The sequence below is a fragment of the Leucoraja erinacea genome, chromosome 8, assembly GCF_028641065.1.
Source record: "Leucoraja erinacea ecotype New England chromosome 8, Leri_hhj_1, whole genome shotgun sequence".
NCBI lineage: Eukaryota > Metazoa > Chordata > Chondrichthyes > Rajiformes > Rajidae > Leucoraja > Leucoraja erinaceus.
In genome coordinates this window covers 43,795,227-43,811,524 of record NC_073384.1, presented here as the reverse complement: position 1 = coordinate 43,811,524, position 16,298 = coordinate 43,795,227, and the positions used below count along the sequence as shown (strand labels likewise).

General features: G+C 44.2%; 1 protein-coding gene across 1 annotated transcript in view; it reads right to left on the bottom strand.

Annotated features, from left to right (window-relative positions):
- LOC129699631 (F-box only protein 11) overlaps positions 1 to 15,815 on the bottom strand; it is a 95,226-nt gene extending 79,411 nt beyond the window's left edge. The window contains exon 1 of the mRNA XM_055639602.1: positions 15,239 to 15,815. Coding sequence (XP_055495577.1) covers positions 15,239 to 15,320 — 82 coding nt within the window. The 5' untranslated portion in view covers positions 15,321 to 15,815. The remainder of the gene's footprint in view (positions 1 to 15,238) is intronic.
- Between the last annotated feature and the right edge of the window lie 483 nt (positions 15,816 to 16,298).

Sequence of the window (16,298 nt, the reverse complement as noted above, 5' to 3'; positions counted from 1 at the left end):
AAATTAAAAATCTCTCATGGCAAACACTTTTGACAATTATCCCAAAACATTTTTTTACGTGCCCCTTCTCCACATTAAACACAATAAGCTTTTATGGAACTTCTGTAATAGACGCGCATCTTCTGCTATTTCAAAATTCTACCCATGGTGTTTCCACTGTCAGCCCGACCATACCAACACAATGGATTTTTGGTATGGACTGTTGTATTGTGTACAATGCTATGAACATTTGGCAACATCATCACTATCATTTCAAGAAAATATCAAACTTAAAAGCAACTGATAAGTTTAGACAACATAACCTGCATGAATATCTTGCAGGACCAGATTTCATCTCTCCATTCATCCTGGTTAAAAAATATATGGGGAAGAAACACTAACCGAATTCTTATTTGTGCAAGTATCCAAAATGGATAACCAAAATTGGTGTGTTGCACTGACTGACATCCCATCAGGGCCATAATATCTCCATCTTCACTTCCCAACCATCATCATTTAGTTAATCTGATTCAAGAAAATAGAAGGCAAGAATCTCAGATGACATAATTATCTGTTCAAGTTCTGCATGTTATTAGATCTACAGGGATATTACCATAAAAACACAATTACGCAGCTTTCACCAAGTTCAATTCCCTCTCATATCCAAGCACGAGACACAAATAGATACTTTTGAATATCATTAAAAAAAAAATTTTTATATGGTTGTCTTTCAGCATTGAGGATGATTTGCTTCCACTAGTTTAGTGGTTACTGAAGTAGCAAATAAGGTAAATGCTGGAGCTGCACACTCATTCCTAGAAAGGGACAGGCTATTTGTGAGGAGGCTCATCCCTTCTGCCACTATGTGGGGTCTCAATTTACTCCCAATTCATAACCTTAAGTTCTCAATATAGACACAAAAAGCAGGAGTAACTCAGCGAGTCAGGCAACATATCTAGAGAAAAGGGATAGAGTGACGTTTCGGGTCGAGACCTTTCTTTAGATTGAGTCAGAGGAAAGGGAAACGTAAGATAGACGCAAGATATAACATAGAGAGATATAGAACAAATGCACAGAGGGGGCACAGTGAGAAAGGATGTTGCAGAACACTCAGAGAAACAAGGAGAACTTCTTTGAAGTAGAAATACCTTGAGGAGATTTTGCAGTAGAACAGGCAAAATGTGTAGGAAGGAACTGCAGATGCGGGTTTAAACCGAAGATAGACACAAAATGCTGGAATAACTCAGTGGGTCAGGACACAAGTTCTCAATACCATACTGAAGGATCTGCTCCATTTTAACCAGTCATAAGCGAAGCAATCCCAGAAGTCAACAAGCATTTCTTCAAGGAGGAATTGAACACTTTTAACCTTTTCCAATGACCACCTGATATTTTTCAAGAGTGATAGTATTACTTTGTCAAATGTTGTATCGCCACATACATGAAACTTGTGTCCTGAATCTTCCTCCCCATTGAATTTACAGAGATCAGAGTCAGGAGTCTGACTTAGTTCTGGTGTGTCCCAGAGGCTGAGATTCCCTTTATCTTTGATGTTCAGCTCCACTCGAGCAGGAGGTTCGTTAGGTTGGATGCAACAATGCAGTAAGAAGGACTGGGAAGGAGTTTGAAGAGAACCCACGTAATATTTACTGCGGCAGACAACAGGAACACATATTGTTAGCAATTATCTTTCTTGAAGATGGCCATGACTGCATCTTCTGATTTTCAGTGGAATATTCTCCTCTTCCCAGACATAGACAATGAATCTGTGGATTTGTGTCTCAGTGTCTTGTTTTAGGATTTTATAGGAAAACTTCAAAAGTCAATTTCCCACAGGCAAACAATAATAAACTCTGACAATAAGCTGTTTCGATGTCACTCCTAATCTCTCCTCTTAATCTAGCATCATAATTTACCATTCTCTTTCTCCTTATATTTGTGCCCAGACTCCCCTTAATTACATCTGTACCATTCGCTTGATAAGTTCTAATTCTGTTTTTCTCCACTTGTGGAAAAACACTCTTTTCAATTATTTTATTAAAACCTAACACAATTTTAAGGGCCTTCAGCAGGTCACCCTTCAGTCTTCTTTAATCGAGAAAAAGAGAAATGGTTTGCCTTTTGCTGATAGGTATTTCCTTACATTTCTGGTTTAATCCATGTCAATTTTCTCCACATCCTTTCCAATGCCACCATATCCTTTCTGTAATGTGGTTAATAATAAATATCTAAGTTCACAAGTTCGAGGAGCAGAATTAGGCCATTCCGTCCATCACGTTTACTCTACTATTTAATTATGGCTGATCTATCTTTCCCTCTCAACCCCATTCTCCTGCCTTGTCCCCACAACTCCTGACACTCTTACTAATCAAGAATCTGGCAATCTCTGCCCTAAAAATATCTATTGATTTGGCCTCTACAGCCATCCGTGGCAATTAATTTATAGTTCTTATAGAACTAAAAGAAAAACAAGTGTTTAAAAATCCAATATTGTCATTCCTGCATATTTTCTGCTTTTTGCAACCAAACAATCTTATCTGCAATAGGTTTTTGTATATGGATCCTTTAACTTCAGATATTTTTGCACTGAACCTGCTTCACTCATGCCTATTTCATAATATAGTGTGCATTTTGTAAAAAGTCTTCCAAGGCTCTTTTCCATCTTACAAGTAACGTCAAAGCTAAGCTTCAACAGTTTTCCCCCAAAGTTAAATGGCACATTCTTATGCCACTTACAGTAATTGGTCTGAGGGTTTTTGTAAAACATATACATACCACATTAATGCCACACAGCAACCTCATAGTATTAAAGTAATCTTGTCAATTTGAGAAGTATTTCATCACTCGTGTGAGGAACACCAAACAAGACTGTTTTTAATCGTCCACTTACATCATAACAGATATAAAGTTATATCTTAAAAAAAAGTAACACAGTGGGTCAGGCAGCATCTCTGGAGAATATGGACAGGTGATGTTTCGGGTCAGGATCCTTATTCAGACCGTTTGCGACAGAGAGGGGCAGAAAGCTGGAAGAGGGGGGGGGGGGCAGGACAAAGCCTGGAGAGTGATAAGTGGATGTAGGTTTGGCTGGGGGGGTTGATAGGCAAATGATTGGACGAAGGCCAGAAATTTATATAGTTGGAAGGGAAGAAATGGGTGTGAATCCACGTGGAGCACATAGAAGGGTGGGGGGGATTAGAGAATTCAAAGTTCATACCATTAGGTTGTAGGCCACCTAAGTGGAATATGAGGTGTTGTCCTCCATTTTGTGTATGGCCTTGCTTTTTCAATGGAGGTGACCCAGGACAAAATGTGAATGAGAAGAGGAGTTAAAATGGTTCGCAACTACGAGATCCAGCAGGCCTTGGCGGACCAAGCACAACTGCTTGGCAAAACAATTGCCGAGTCTATACAGCGTCACCAATGTACAGGATGCCATATCAAATCCACGAATGCAATAGATGTAGGTAGAGGAGGTGCACTTCAACCTGTGTCACCTGGAAGGATTGCTAAGGTCCCTGAACAGATGCAAGGGAGAAGGTATATGAACAGGTGTGACAACTCTTGTGGCTGCAAAGGAATATACTTGGGGACGGGGTAGTTTTGGTGGGCAGAGTTGAGTGAACCAAGACTGAATTCAAAGGTACAAAGGACATTTATTATCACATACACCAATTGGTGTAGTGAAATTTGACTTGCCATTGCAGCACACAAACAAAGATAAGACACAACATCAAAGAATTTATCAGTAAACATAAAAACATCCCCCCACAATGATTCCCACTGTGGAGGAAGGCATCAAAAGTCCAATCCCGTCCTCTGTTCACCCATATTTCAGGTCCTCGCCGGATGATGAAGCTCTGGCGTCGGGTGAACGCTCTCAGCGGCTTAGAATGCCTGGAGTGGCCGCTTCCTCCCCGGAGACCGCAGCTCCCGAAGTCCCTGGGCCTCGCTGGTCTGAGCTCCGACACTGGCGACCTCGACGTGAGATCCCAGGCTCCGCGGTGTTTAAAGCTCAGCGCCTCCCACGGCTGGAAGCTCTACAGACCGCAGCTCCGCGATGGTGGAGTCGGCAGTCTCAGCACTCCGTAGCCCAACGCACGGCGAACCGGGTAAGGCAACGCCCACTCCACGATGGTGCCTCAGCGCTGTGCCGTCGCCGAAGCTGAAGTCCTGGCTGGTCACGGCAGGCGAATTCATACCCATTTTTCCCTTTCCCTTATATTCCTTCCTCTGGCTTCACAAATTGCACCTCTTCTATCCTTCTAATACCTTTAACAGGAACATTCCACATCTGAATATCCAAGGAAAATGTTTGTTTCAACATGTCTTATGCAACCCGTGTGCAATAATGCTTCAACATATCACAGTTAATTGGTGTACATAAGTTACACAAATCCAAATCCTACAAAAAATATATTTTTGATACAGGTGCACAACCTTTTATCCGACGATCCAAATAACGAAAACCTCCGAATAGCGACATTTTTTCGGTCCTTGAAGAAAGGTCCTTGAAAACGTTCACCGAGGGCGGCCCGCAGAGGTGACAGCGGAACCTCCGGTCGGTCCTCGGAGAAAGGGGAACTAAATCCCCATTCATAAAAGAGAAGGTGAGGGTATATTGCGCAGGAGGGTTAATAATTGACAATCTGCTGCTGCCTGCCCGCTGGGTTAAAAAAAGTTCCCACGGTAGACTCACGATACACAGTGTAGCGTGAGTCTTGCATGAGAACTTTTTAACTCAGCGGGCAGGCAGCAGCAAATTGTCGCTCCCTTAAGTTTCACCCCACCTATACCCCTCTGCTTCCCGGCCATGTGTGTGACCCCTTCCCTCCCCTCTCCAGCTCCCCGCTCATTGCACCGGCGCGGGGGGTTTGCACTGTCTTCACGTCGGAGCTAGTGCCAATCACCGGAGACGTCAGGACCAACGGGACACCGACCCCCAGGCCCACTGCAAGCACGGAGATCCCAGAGACCCACAGCCAGCAGCAGCCCAGCCCCGTTCCAATTCCAGAGGAACACGCTCCCCGTAGGGACAGAAGCTGATGGTGTGCAAGGTGCGTCTTGGTCTTGAGGTTGCGGATGAGGGGGCGCAGCTCGGGCTGTGACGTCTCCGGCCACCCCCCTGTACAGGAGCTGAGACTGGGAACTGTGGGGTTGTTTGCAGTTGCAGAGGGAGGGGGCAAGGGCGGTACAGTTCCCAGTCTCAGCTCCAGTCCAGAGGGGTGACCGGAGACGTCAGGACCAACGGGACACCGACTGCAAGTACGGAGATCCCATAGACCCACAGCCAGCAGCAACTCTAGCCCAGCCCCGCTCCAACTCTAGAGGAACCCGGGTTGCGGATGAGGGGGCGCAGCTCGGGCTGTGGGCGAACTGCCACTTGTCGCTGTAGCGGCGCATCGGGGAGCGGGTTCCTGTTGATCCTGACGTCTCCGGCCATCCCCCTGGACAGGAGCTGAGAGACGTCAGGACCACCAGAAGCCGCTCCCCGATGCGCTGCTACAGCGACAAGTGGCAGTTCGCCCACAGCCCGAGCTGCGCCCCCTCATCGGGACACCGACCCCCAGGCCCACTGCAAGCACGGAGATCCCAGAGACTCACAGCCAGCAACAACTCTAGCCCAGCCCCGCTCCAACTCCAGAGGAACCCGGGTTGCGGATGAGGGGGCGCAGCTCGGGCTGTGGGCGAACTGCCACTTGTCGCCGTAGTGGCCCATCGGGGAGCGGCTTCCTCTGGAGTTGGAGGGACAGGGAGACACAGCGGCTTTTGAGAATGGTGGGCAATCACTTCCAAAGTTCTGCCCACACAGTCAGTACACCTCTCCTACACTTGTCTCCCGCACTAAGATCATCTCACAGAGAATGATCCCAGCCTAACCCTTCCTATTCTCTCCTATTCTGCAAGAAAAAAGTACATTGAAGACTCAAACTCGCGATCGAGTAACTGCCGGGATCGAGGCGCAAACTCGCGACCTTGCTGATATGAGCCGAGCACTCTACCACTGAGCCGGCCGTTAAAATCTACGCTAAAAATCTTCCATTCCGAAAGCCGAAAAATTCTGAATTACGAAAAGTGTCTGGTCCCAAGGCTTTCGGATAAAAGGTTGTGCACCTGTAGTACCTCACCAACTACATTCCTGAATATTCTATCTTCTAACTTAACTTTCCTCATCCAACTCATTTTTTAAAGTCCATTCTGTTCACATCCATTCCACTAACAATCAAAATCCTATTAGGTTTCAATTTATTTTACAAATCTTTATCTTCTCATCTTAAGATTTTGAATTGTTCTTACAAAGGACGGTAATAAGGCAAATTTCCAATTGGTATTGGGACTGATGAAATTTATGCAAATAGGAAGAATCTGTGAACAAGTACCCAAAGAAATAATTTAGAAGTGATTGAAGAGAAAACAGGAAATATTATAAAGAGAGCTTGTCCAATACAAAAGAAAACTAGTAGTTACCTTCACACAAGCAATATTTTTCATACGACTTATCTGGGAACCAGTTTTATGTATTTATACTTAAAATATCAGTTTGTGCAAGTAATTTTAATTCCTTCTTGGCTGCTATTTTTACAGACCTCCTGTCTTTCCCAAACCTCACGAGATCAGCTTTCTGATGCTCAGTCCCACCTATCAAAGCATCTGCAATACGATTGTTCTTCATTCTTCACGTTAAGAGGGAAACACCTCTATGAACGATGTAAAAGGTAATACAAAAGACATTAAAACATGTTGAAAGGTATCCACCGTGTAGTATGGTATTTAATTATTTATATTCAATCATTTGATTGAGTTGTTTTTCACTGGTACCTTTTTCCAGAGTTTCCCTTCAATGGCCATAACTACATATTCCAATTTGTAGAACCTTGCAGACCATGCACAATACAGAATTTAGTACTGTTGTCTAAATGAACCTCAAAAGGTTTGAAAGGCTTCATCAATATTGATATACTCTTACAGTATTATTACGGTATTTGATTATAATCCAAATATGTTGAATTCACTATTATCGTTTTAGTTTTAGAGAAACAGCATAGAAACAGGATCAATGAGTCCTCACCAACTACAATCACCCATTCACATAATTTCTATGTTATCCCAATTTCTATGTTTCTTATCCATTCCCTACACACTTGGTGCAATTTATTGAACCCAATTAACCTACAAACTCACACATTTTTGGAATGTGCCAAGAAATTGGAGCAACCAAGAAGAAAATCACGCAGTCAAAAAGAGAACATGCAAACTCCACACAGACAGCACCGGAGGTCGGGATCAAGCCCGGATCTCTGGCTATGAGGCAGCAGCCCTACCAGCTGCGCCACTGTACCATCCATAAGGTTCATTCTATATTACTTGGAGTTTGGCCTTAGAGGCAGGCAGTGTAGGTACTTGTGCTGCTCTTATGGGATTGTGCAATTAGTCCTACTCTTTTCAGTGTATTTTGCCATTTTTCTCTATCAAGTATTAATCTCATACTTTTTTGAAATTCACTAACTGAAGCGTTTTTCACCACTCTAAATCAGTAAATTTTTAATGTCTAAATAATTCCCCTTGTCACTTTAGTCTGCTTCCACTTGCATCTAATCTGTACCTTCTGGTAACCAAATCTTAAACTTATTCCTGATATTTCTCCCAAATTTGCCACCTTTTCCAAAACCTTCAATGTACATGCTTGACCGTAACACGCATGCAATTGAATTTTCAATTACCAGACTTGATAGGACACTAAATGCCAGTGCACTTCAGTCTCTTCTGCTGCAACTATTGTAAAGGGCATGCTGAAATACATGGCACAATCAGTATCAATAGTGCAGAAGTGGAAGAGGTTTAGAACTTCAAGTTTCGTGGCATTAATATTCCCAATGATCTGTCATGGACCAACCACATTGATGCATCAGCCAAGGCAACACACTAATACCTCTACTTCCTGAGGAAATTTGGCGCATCTCTAATGACTCTTACAAACTTTGACAGATGCACCAGAGAAAGCATATTGGCGGGTTGCATCACAACTTGGTTTGGAACTATCTTGCAGTCTACCCAAGACTGCAAGAAATTGCAGAAAGTTGTCGGTGTAGCCCAGTCCACCACAGACCAGTCTCCCACCACTGACCCCATCTACACTACATGCTGCCTCAGAAAAGCAGCCAACATAATTAAAGACTTGTCCCACCCCGGTCATTCCTTCTCCCTGCTCCCACCTGGCAGAAACTTGAAAGTGCACACTACCAGAATCATGAACAGCTTCTTCCCCTGTTATCAGGCTTTTGAAAGGTCCTTCCATAAACCAGGGTACTGTCTGATTCACGTCTACACCATTGAGGACATTGGACTGTAGCGGTACAATTTCCTACAATGCCAAGAACTATATTCTGCAGTTTATATATTCCCTCTGCTCTATGTATTATATCCAAGTTTGATTTGATTGTAATTATGTATGATATATCTGATCTGTTTGGATAGCATGCAAAATAAAGCTTTTCACTGTACCTCAGTACATGTGACAATAATAAACCTAAATTTCACAAAATCAGCAACACACATTCAGCTGCCTTTTCCTCCTTCTCATTGCCAGCAGACATTTTCATTTTTTAGGAAGACTGGAATTTACTGCAAGGAAATCAAATAACTGTTAATCATCTCCATGTGCATTAATGCATTTCAGCCAATATGTCTTGTTCTCACCTCTCTCCCCCAAAGCCTTCTGAATCTACTCCATTTTCACAACTGTCTTCATGAAAATAATGTAGAATACAATTCAACTTCATGCCATGCCACTCCCTCAGACTTGGATGCTGGTGTCTTGTTTAGTCTCTAAAAATATTTGCATTGCTCCACATTTCTTGCCAGTTAAAATAATTATAACCAGCCCCAAAAGCATTTCACAGAATCTTTCTACTTTCCTCTCCATCTCAACACAAAAACTCTTCATTCTTGGTGACTTCAATGGTTAAGTATGTTCCTCCATTGAATATGCTTACCTTTTGTCATTGTTAAATATCTCCCTGCATTGAAATATGTTTATTCATTTTCAAGGCGAATCTCACAAAATGCCATCCTTTGGTTAACACAGACATCTCTAACCTCTTCCTTTTCACCCATAAACAGACATTTATTTACCCCCATATAACTAAATCAGCACACTTAGCATGTTTTTACTTAGTCTTGCTGGTTGCAACCTCTGTAAATGTTGATCCGATCAGCCAGAGCTTCCCTTGGGCCTGGTCCCCAGCAAATCACCAACTCTCTCCTATTCTGATCGTCCTCCCTGGTACAAGAACAAGACTTAATCATTAGAAGGTAGCAAAAATGCTGGAAAAACTCAGCGGGTGAGGCAGCATCTATGAAGCGAAGGAATAGGTAACGTTTCACGTTGAGACCCTTCTTCAGACTGATGTTGGGGGGGGGGCGGGAAGAAGAAAGGAAGAGGCTAAGACAGTGGGCTGTGGGAGAGCTGGGAATGAGGGAGAAAGCCAGGAGTACCTGAAATTGGAAAAGTCAATGTTCATACCGCAGGGGTGTAAATTACCCAAGCAAAATATGAGGTGCTGCTCCTTCATTTTACGGTGGGACTCACTCTGGCCATGGAGGAGGCCCAGGACAGAAGGGTCGAATTCAGAATGGGAGGGGGAGTTGAAGTGCTGAGCCACCAGGAGATTGGGTTGATTAATGCGAACTGTGCGGAGGTGTTGGGCGAAGCGATCGCCAAGCCTGCGCTTGGTCTCACCGATGTAGAGCAGTTGACACCTAGAGCAGCGGATGCAATAGATGAGGATGGAGGAGGTGCAGGTGAACCTCTGCCTCACCTGGAAAGACTGCTTGGGTTCTTGGATGGAGTCGAGAGCGGAGGCAAAGCGACAAGTGTAGCATTTCCTGCGGTTGCAAGGGAAAGTACCAGAGGAGGGGGTGGTTTGGGTGGGAAGGGACGAATTGACCAGAGAGTTAAGGAGGGAGCGGCCTCTTCAGAAAGCCGAAAGGGGAGGAGATGGGAAGATGTGGCCAGTGGTGGGACCCCGTTGGAGGTGGCGAAAATGTCGGAGGATTATCTGTTGCATGTGACGGCTGGTAAGGTGGAAGGTGAGGACAAGGGGGACTCTGTCCTAGTTAAGAGTGGTGGAGATGGGGAGAAAGGAGCTACGGGATATAGAAGAGATCCTGGTGGGAGCCCCATCTATTGTCGAAGAGGTGAACCCCCGTTCACTAAAGAATGAGGACATCTCCGATACTCTGGTTTGGAACACCTCATCCTGGGTGCAGATGCGGCACAGACGGAGGAATTGGGAGTAGGGGATAGAGTCCTTACAGCTAGCAGGATGGGAAGAAGTGTAGGCCAGATAGCCATGGGAGTCAGTGGGTTTGTAGTAGACGTCGATCAGTAGTCTTACCTGCGATGGAGACAGTGAGGTCAAGAAACGGTAAGGAGATGTCGGAAATGGTCCAGGTGAATTTGAGTACCGGATGGAAGTTAGTGGTGAAATAGATGAAATCAGTGAGTTCTGCGTGGGTGCAGGAGGTTAGCACCAATGCGGTCATCAATGTAGCAGAGGTAGAGTTTGGGGATAGGGCCACGGTGCGCCTGGAACAAGGATTGAACACCCTCAAAAACACTTGTCGCTTTATCTCCCCCCTCGACTCCATCCACGGACCCAAGTAGTCTTTCCAGGTGAGGCAGAGGTTCACCTGCACCTCCTCCAACCTCATCTATTGCATCCGCTGCTCAAGGTGTCAATTGCTCTACATCGGTGAGACCAAGAGCAGGCTTGGCGATCGCTTCGCCCAACACCTCCGCACAGTTCGGATTAACCAGTCCGATCTCCCGGTGGCTCAGCACTTCAACTCCCCCTCCCATTCCGTATCTGACTTTTCTGTCCCGGGCCTCCTCCATGGCCAGAGTGACTACCACTGCAAATTGGAGGAGCAGCACCTAATATTTCGCTTGGGTAGTTTACACCCCCACGGTATGAACATTGACTTCTCCAATTTCAGGTAGTCCTTGCTTTCTCCCTCCTTCCCAGCTCTCCCACAGCCCACTGTCTCAGCCTCATCCTTTCTTCTTCCCGCCCCCCCACCCCCACATCAGTCTGAAGAAGGGTCTCGACCCGAAATGTCACCTATTCCTTCACTCCATAGATGCTGCCTCACCCGCTGAATTTCTCCAGCATTTTTGTCTACCTTCGATTTTTCCAGCATCTGCAGTTCTTTCTTAGACTTAATCATTATGTTCTGTCAAAGAGACAATAGATTTCTGGGTATTTGGGAAATCAAGAGGGAAAGCGATATCGCTGGAAAATGGTGCCAAGGCAAAAGATCAGCTGTGATCTAGATGAATGGCAGAACAGGCCTCCAAGTCTATTGGTCTATTCCTATTGTTGATTGTACATGTTTGCTAAAGGTAGAATGTGAAAACACTGTGGCTGGTCTTCAGATCATCTTCATTTTTCTGCCCAATCCCATATTCTTCAACGTTAATAGATTGCAAAATTCTATTCATCTTACTCCAGAATACTCTTAAGAACTGATCATCTCCAACCCTCTCAGGTAAGAAATTAAAGATAATCAAAAAATTATCCAGTGGAAAAAAATTCTCCAAACCTCAGTTCTAATTTTTTGATCCTTTTCACTGACCCTATGCCCAGATTCTGTAGCAAGAAGAAAAATGATAAGACCCACTCTGCCAAGACTATTCAGATTCATATCCACTTTAAAAAGATCATCACTGATTTGCTCAATCTAGAAATATGATCTGCTGAGAATATTGATCTATTCCAGTCACCCTCTCCTCAAAGGATGGCTCTTCCATCCCAGTAATTAATCTAGTAAACATCTGTTGAATTGCTTTCAAGGCCAGTAGGTTTTTTCTGAGGTAAGGACACCAACATTCTACTCAATGTTCCACATATGGTCTACACCAAGTCCTTTACAACTGTAACAAAACTTTGTGTGGTACTCCAATCCCTTTGCAATTAAGACAATATTGTCGTTCACTATTCCAATTACATACTAAACTGATGATTCCTATACAACACCCAAACAACAATTAATAGCTGCTCCGAGTTTTAAAAATATGGTTTTCTATTCCTCCCACTAAAATGAAAATCTCACATTGTGGTCCTCTCTCGGTTCTGAAAATTGGGGACAGTTGGGGTCCAGGTCCCTGAGAATAGCTAAAGCAGGGGCTGCCAAAGGCCGAGAAGCCAGCCGTGGGGGGGGGGGGGGGGGGGGGGGGGGGGGGGGGGGGGGGGGGGGGGGGGGGGGGGGGGGGGGGGGGGGGGGGGGGGGGACAGACATCATAAACTGGAAAGAAATCAGTCAATTACAGCAATACCCAAGATTGTTAGAATTAACATTGTTCTTTCTTCCAAATGATACTTAATAATTACATCAACTTATTTTGGCAATTTTATGCCCACTCACCTAACCTATCAATATCTCTTTAAATCGTATCCTACTCACAACTTGCCTTTCCACCTATACTTTTTGTGTCACCCACAAATTTGTCTACTGTACATTTGTTTGTTTTCTCCAAGTCATTCATATATATATTAGCAGTTGCTATCCCAGCAATGATCTGTGGCGTCCACTAGACACAGGTTGCCAACCTAAAAATGAACCCTTCATCCCACCATGCCGTTTCCTGCCTGCTGGCCATCCCTTCACATATGCTTAAGAAGGAACTGCAGATGCTGGAAAATTGAAGGTAGACAAAAATACTGGAGAAACTCAGCGGGCGAGGCAGCATCTATGGAGCAAAGGAAATAGGCAACGTTTTCGGGTTGACCCGAAACATTGCGTATTTCCTTCGCTCCATAGATGCTGCCTCACCTGCTGAGTTTCTCCAGCATTTTTGTCTACCTTCACATATGCTTATGTTTTGTTTCCATTACCATTGGTTTTGTGGCTTGACCTTTTTTGAGAGGCAACTTGTCAAGGACTTTCTGCAAACTGAAATACATCTAAAAGCTCCATTATGAGCACTGTGGTCAAGACTTCCTCAAAAAAAAAATTTGATGTACATTTTAATAAATTTATATAGTGTTGCCTCCAAGTTATCAGTAATATGTAATGATATGGTTGCCTTTATAAATTTCAATCATCTGAGTATGTTCCAGTGTATGCTAAATGCTTATGTAAGAAGGAACTGTAGATGCTGGTTTAAACTGTAGACACAAAAAGCTGGAGTAACTCAGCGAGACAGGTCGCATCTCTGGAGAGAAGGAACGGGTGATGTTTCGGGTTGAGACCCTATGCTAGATGCTTAATTTGAACGTGCCATATTACAAGGTTATTAATGGAACAATCTGTCAATTAAGTGCCATGACAGGACACCAGCAAAAATAAGTGTAGCAAGTTATTAATAACATTAAGTACAGTAATGGAATCTGCCATGCTCCTTTATAATAAAAAACACTGGCATCAAGAAATGTTCAAGTGTTGCATTCATCTCCCCCCCACCCCTCAAATTTACTCTTTATTTCCCCCCATCTTGCTGAGATATTCTCCCTCTAATTGTGCTTCCAACAAACTCATTATTGCACACCAGTCTTCACTACGTGTCAGCAGGCTACTCATCAAGAAAGACTATCACATTCACAAGCAATCTTATTATAAGAGTTCTACAGTGCCATCACCATCTCTTGAAGCAAATAGGAACTCCACAATTTTCCACAGGAAAAACAATTATACAAACATTCTTTCATCCCCAGTTGAGATCAAACAACATATAGCAGGCTCTGGATAACCTTTGCTGCAGAGATTTGAGTACAGCTCAGTATTTAAATCTCCTGAGCCATATGGGACATTCTGCATCTTTGCAACCTTCCATCTTATCTTGAATATTGACCATGTTCATCTCACATACTCATTACTTTTTAATATAAACAATATTTTTTGCTACATTGCTTTTACAAAATTTACCATATGTATTGAGAGCAGAGGAACACAAATCCAAAACAATTTCAATATCTATTTCATTTTATTTGCTTGTGTGGAAAGCAACAAATGTTGAATAACTGTAGGATTTTGCCAAAAAAAACAAATTCAGAAGAGTATGTTACTTATATTTGAAAAATATGTTATATCAAAAATACCACAAAATGTGTACATACTAAAATTCAGTAATACTGCTCATACTCTTGAAATATTAAATTTGACAAAAATAACTGCACAAAAAAATCAAAACAAAGACTGCTGGATAAAATGTTTAAACAATTTGCATATTTTAACATTTTGCACATAGATGAAGTGACATCAATTGGGATAATTAATTTTATGCATATATGTTATAACTTCTAATCTGACACCATTTTGAGATCTGATGAGTAACACCATATGATCAGCCTTTAGTAGCCATTACAGCAGTTACTCAATGGACAACCCTAGTTAAGGTGCGTGCATTCTTCCCACATTATGACACAAACTAATATCTAGACCTAACAAAATATTACTCTTATCATATTCCCTGTACAAAAATTGTGAGCATTTTTGATACTTATGCTTGGAGGCAAATTAAAGTAATCTTTTATGTCAATGCAAACATATCTATGAAAAAGTAACTCGTGTAAAAAGGTTTAATAACCAAATGTCATAATCTTGTTTTTTAGTCTGCAAATAAGGCCTGTCAAAACGCATAACTTTACAAAAAAAACTTCAAGTCAGTTACTTTGGAGCAAACCAAAAACACACGATTAAATTAAAGAGAAAGCCACTGCAAATACAGACATGCAATTTGAGTGGCACAGGTTAGATTGATTGATCCCGTAGATTCGACATGAGGATACGATCACTTTCAGGCAACTACGCAGCAAACATTCAGACACCGAGAGACTATTTAAAGAGAAAGAGGGACGGTGGAAAAGAGTGAAAGACAAAGTGAACCCTACAGCGTACGGGAAGTGCGATTTCACGCACAATTTTAACAGCACAATACAAATTTAAAATAGTTAATGTTCATTTTAAATACAGACTTTAAAATGTTGTGTTCTCCCTGAAAAAGGCACCGGCTCCATTTTATATGAAATGTGTGTGGAAAGGTGGCGGTGAGGGGGGTCGAACATGCTACCACCATAGGATTGTGCCAAACCACAAACAAAGCGCGGCCTAAGCTGGAGGAGGGCAGCCTCGGTCTCTCCAGTCAGTCTGTAGCCTGGGGGCGCTCGGCTGCTCAGGGGCAGCCGGCAGAAGGAATGATCTAGGGCCCCTCACTCATGATCCACAGCCTCCTCCCACCCCACGGCACTCGCCCTCTTACCCGCGGCGTTGTTTCTCTCCTGTACGGGGCGCGGCCTCGATACTCGCCTCGGTCGCCTGTTGGCTGCCCTGACCGAGTTCATCCTGTGGAAGACGGTTCGGGGGGGATCCGGGCCTTCGCTGCTGCTGCTGCTGTTGTTGTTGTTGTTGCAACTACTGGGTTTATGGTTGTTATTATTATTACTACTAATTTTATTTATTTTTTGCAGTCTCCCCGCCGCTGGTGCCGGGCCGTGGAGGGATATGTTTTTCTTTATCGGATCCCTTGTTTGAAGCAGCCGCCGGCTCCGCTTCCTTCTGCCTCCCTCACTGCGCCAACACCGAGCCGCCACTCGGGCCCGGGGGCTAGCGGCGGGATCGCCCGCTCAGCAGCCGCTCTCCGTCCGCCTCCGATGGGTCTCAGGCGCAGTCCCCGTCCTGTCCTTCCCCGCCTCGCCTCGCCTTGGCGCCGGCTCTCGATTCCTCCAGCTCCGCAGCCTTGCTCGCCTCCCTTCCGCCGGCAGCTATCACACACGCCCCACACGGTCGCCCTCACGTCGGCCCGCTGCCATCTCCGTCTCTCGCTTCCCCCCATCCCCCCCCCCCCTTCGGGAGCCCAAGTCAGCCACCAGGCGAGCGGCTTAGGATGAGGCACCAACACCCAATCACAGCCCTCCAGAGAAAACCCCCCCTTGCAATCACCCAATAGGAAGGCGTCTCTCATCCTGCGGCTAGCTGCCCCTTCGTCCAGCGGACGCCAGGGGGCGGTATTGAGGGGGGCGCGCCAGGACTTTGAGTTGAAGTGTTGAAGTTCTGCTCTGTCATGATGCCTTCTCTGCTCTTCATTACTAGGTTCATATTAGCGTGTGAAAAATGATCCTTTGACCAACACCTTTGTTAGAAATCGTCGTAACAACATATCTTCATTTGTTAACATTAAAATGTTTGTAACATGGTACCCTCTGGGGAGAGGATTGCTGTTTGAAATGCACCTCTCTCGTTTTGAACTGAAGTTCACAAACTGGAAGTGAAGCTTTCTATTCACATCACTTTAAAGAGCAAATACCAAGCTTTTTTTATGA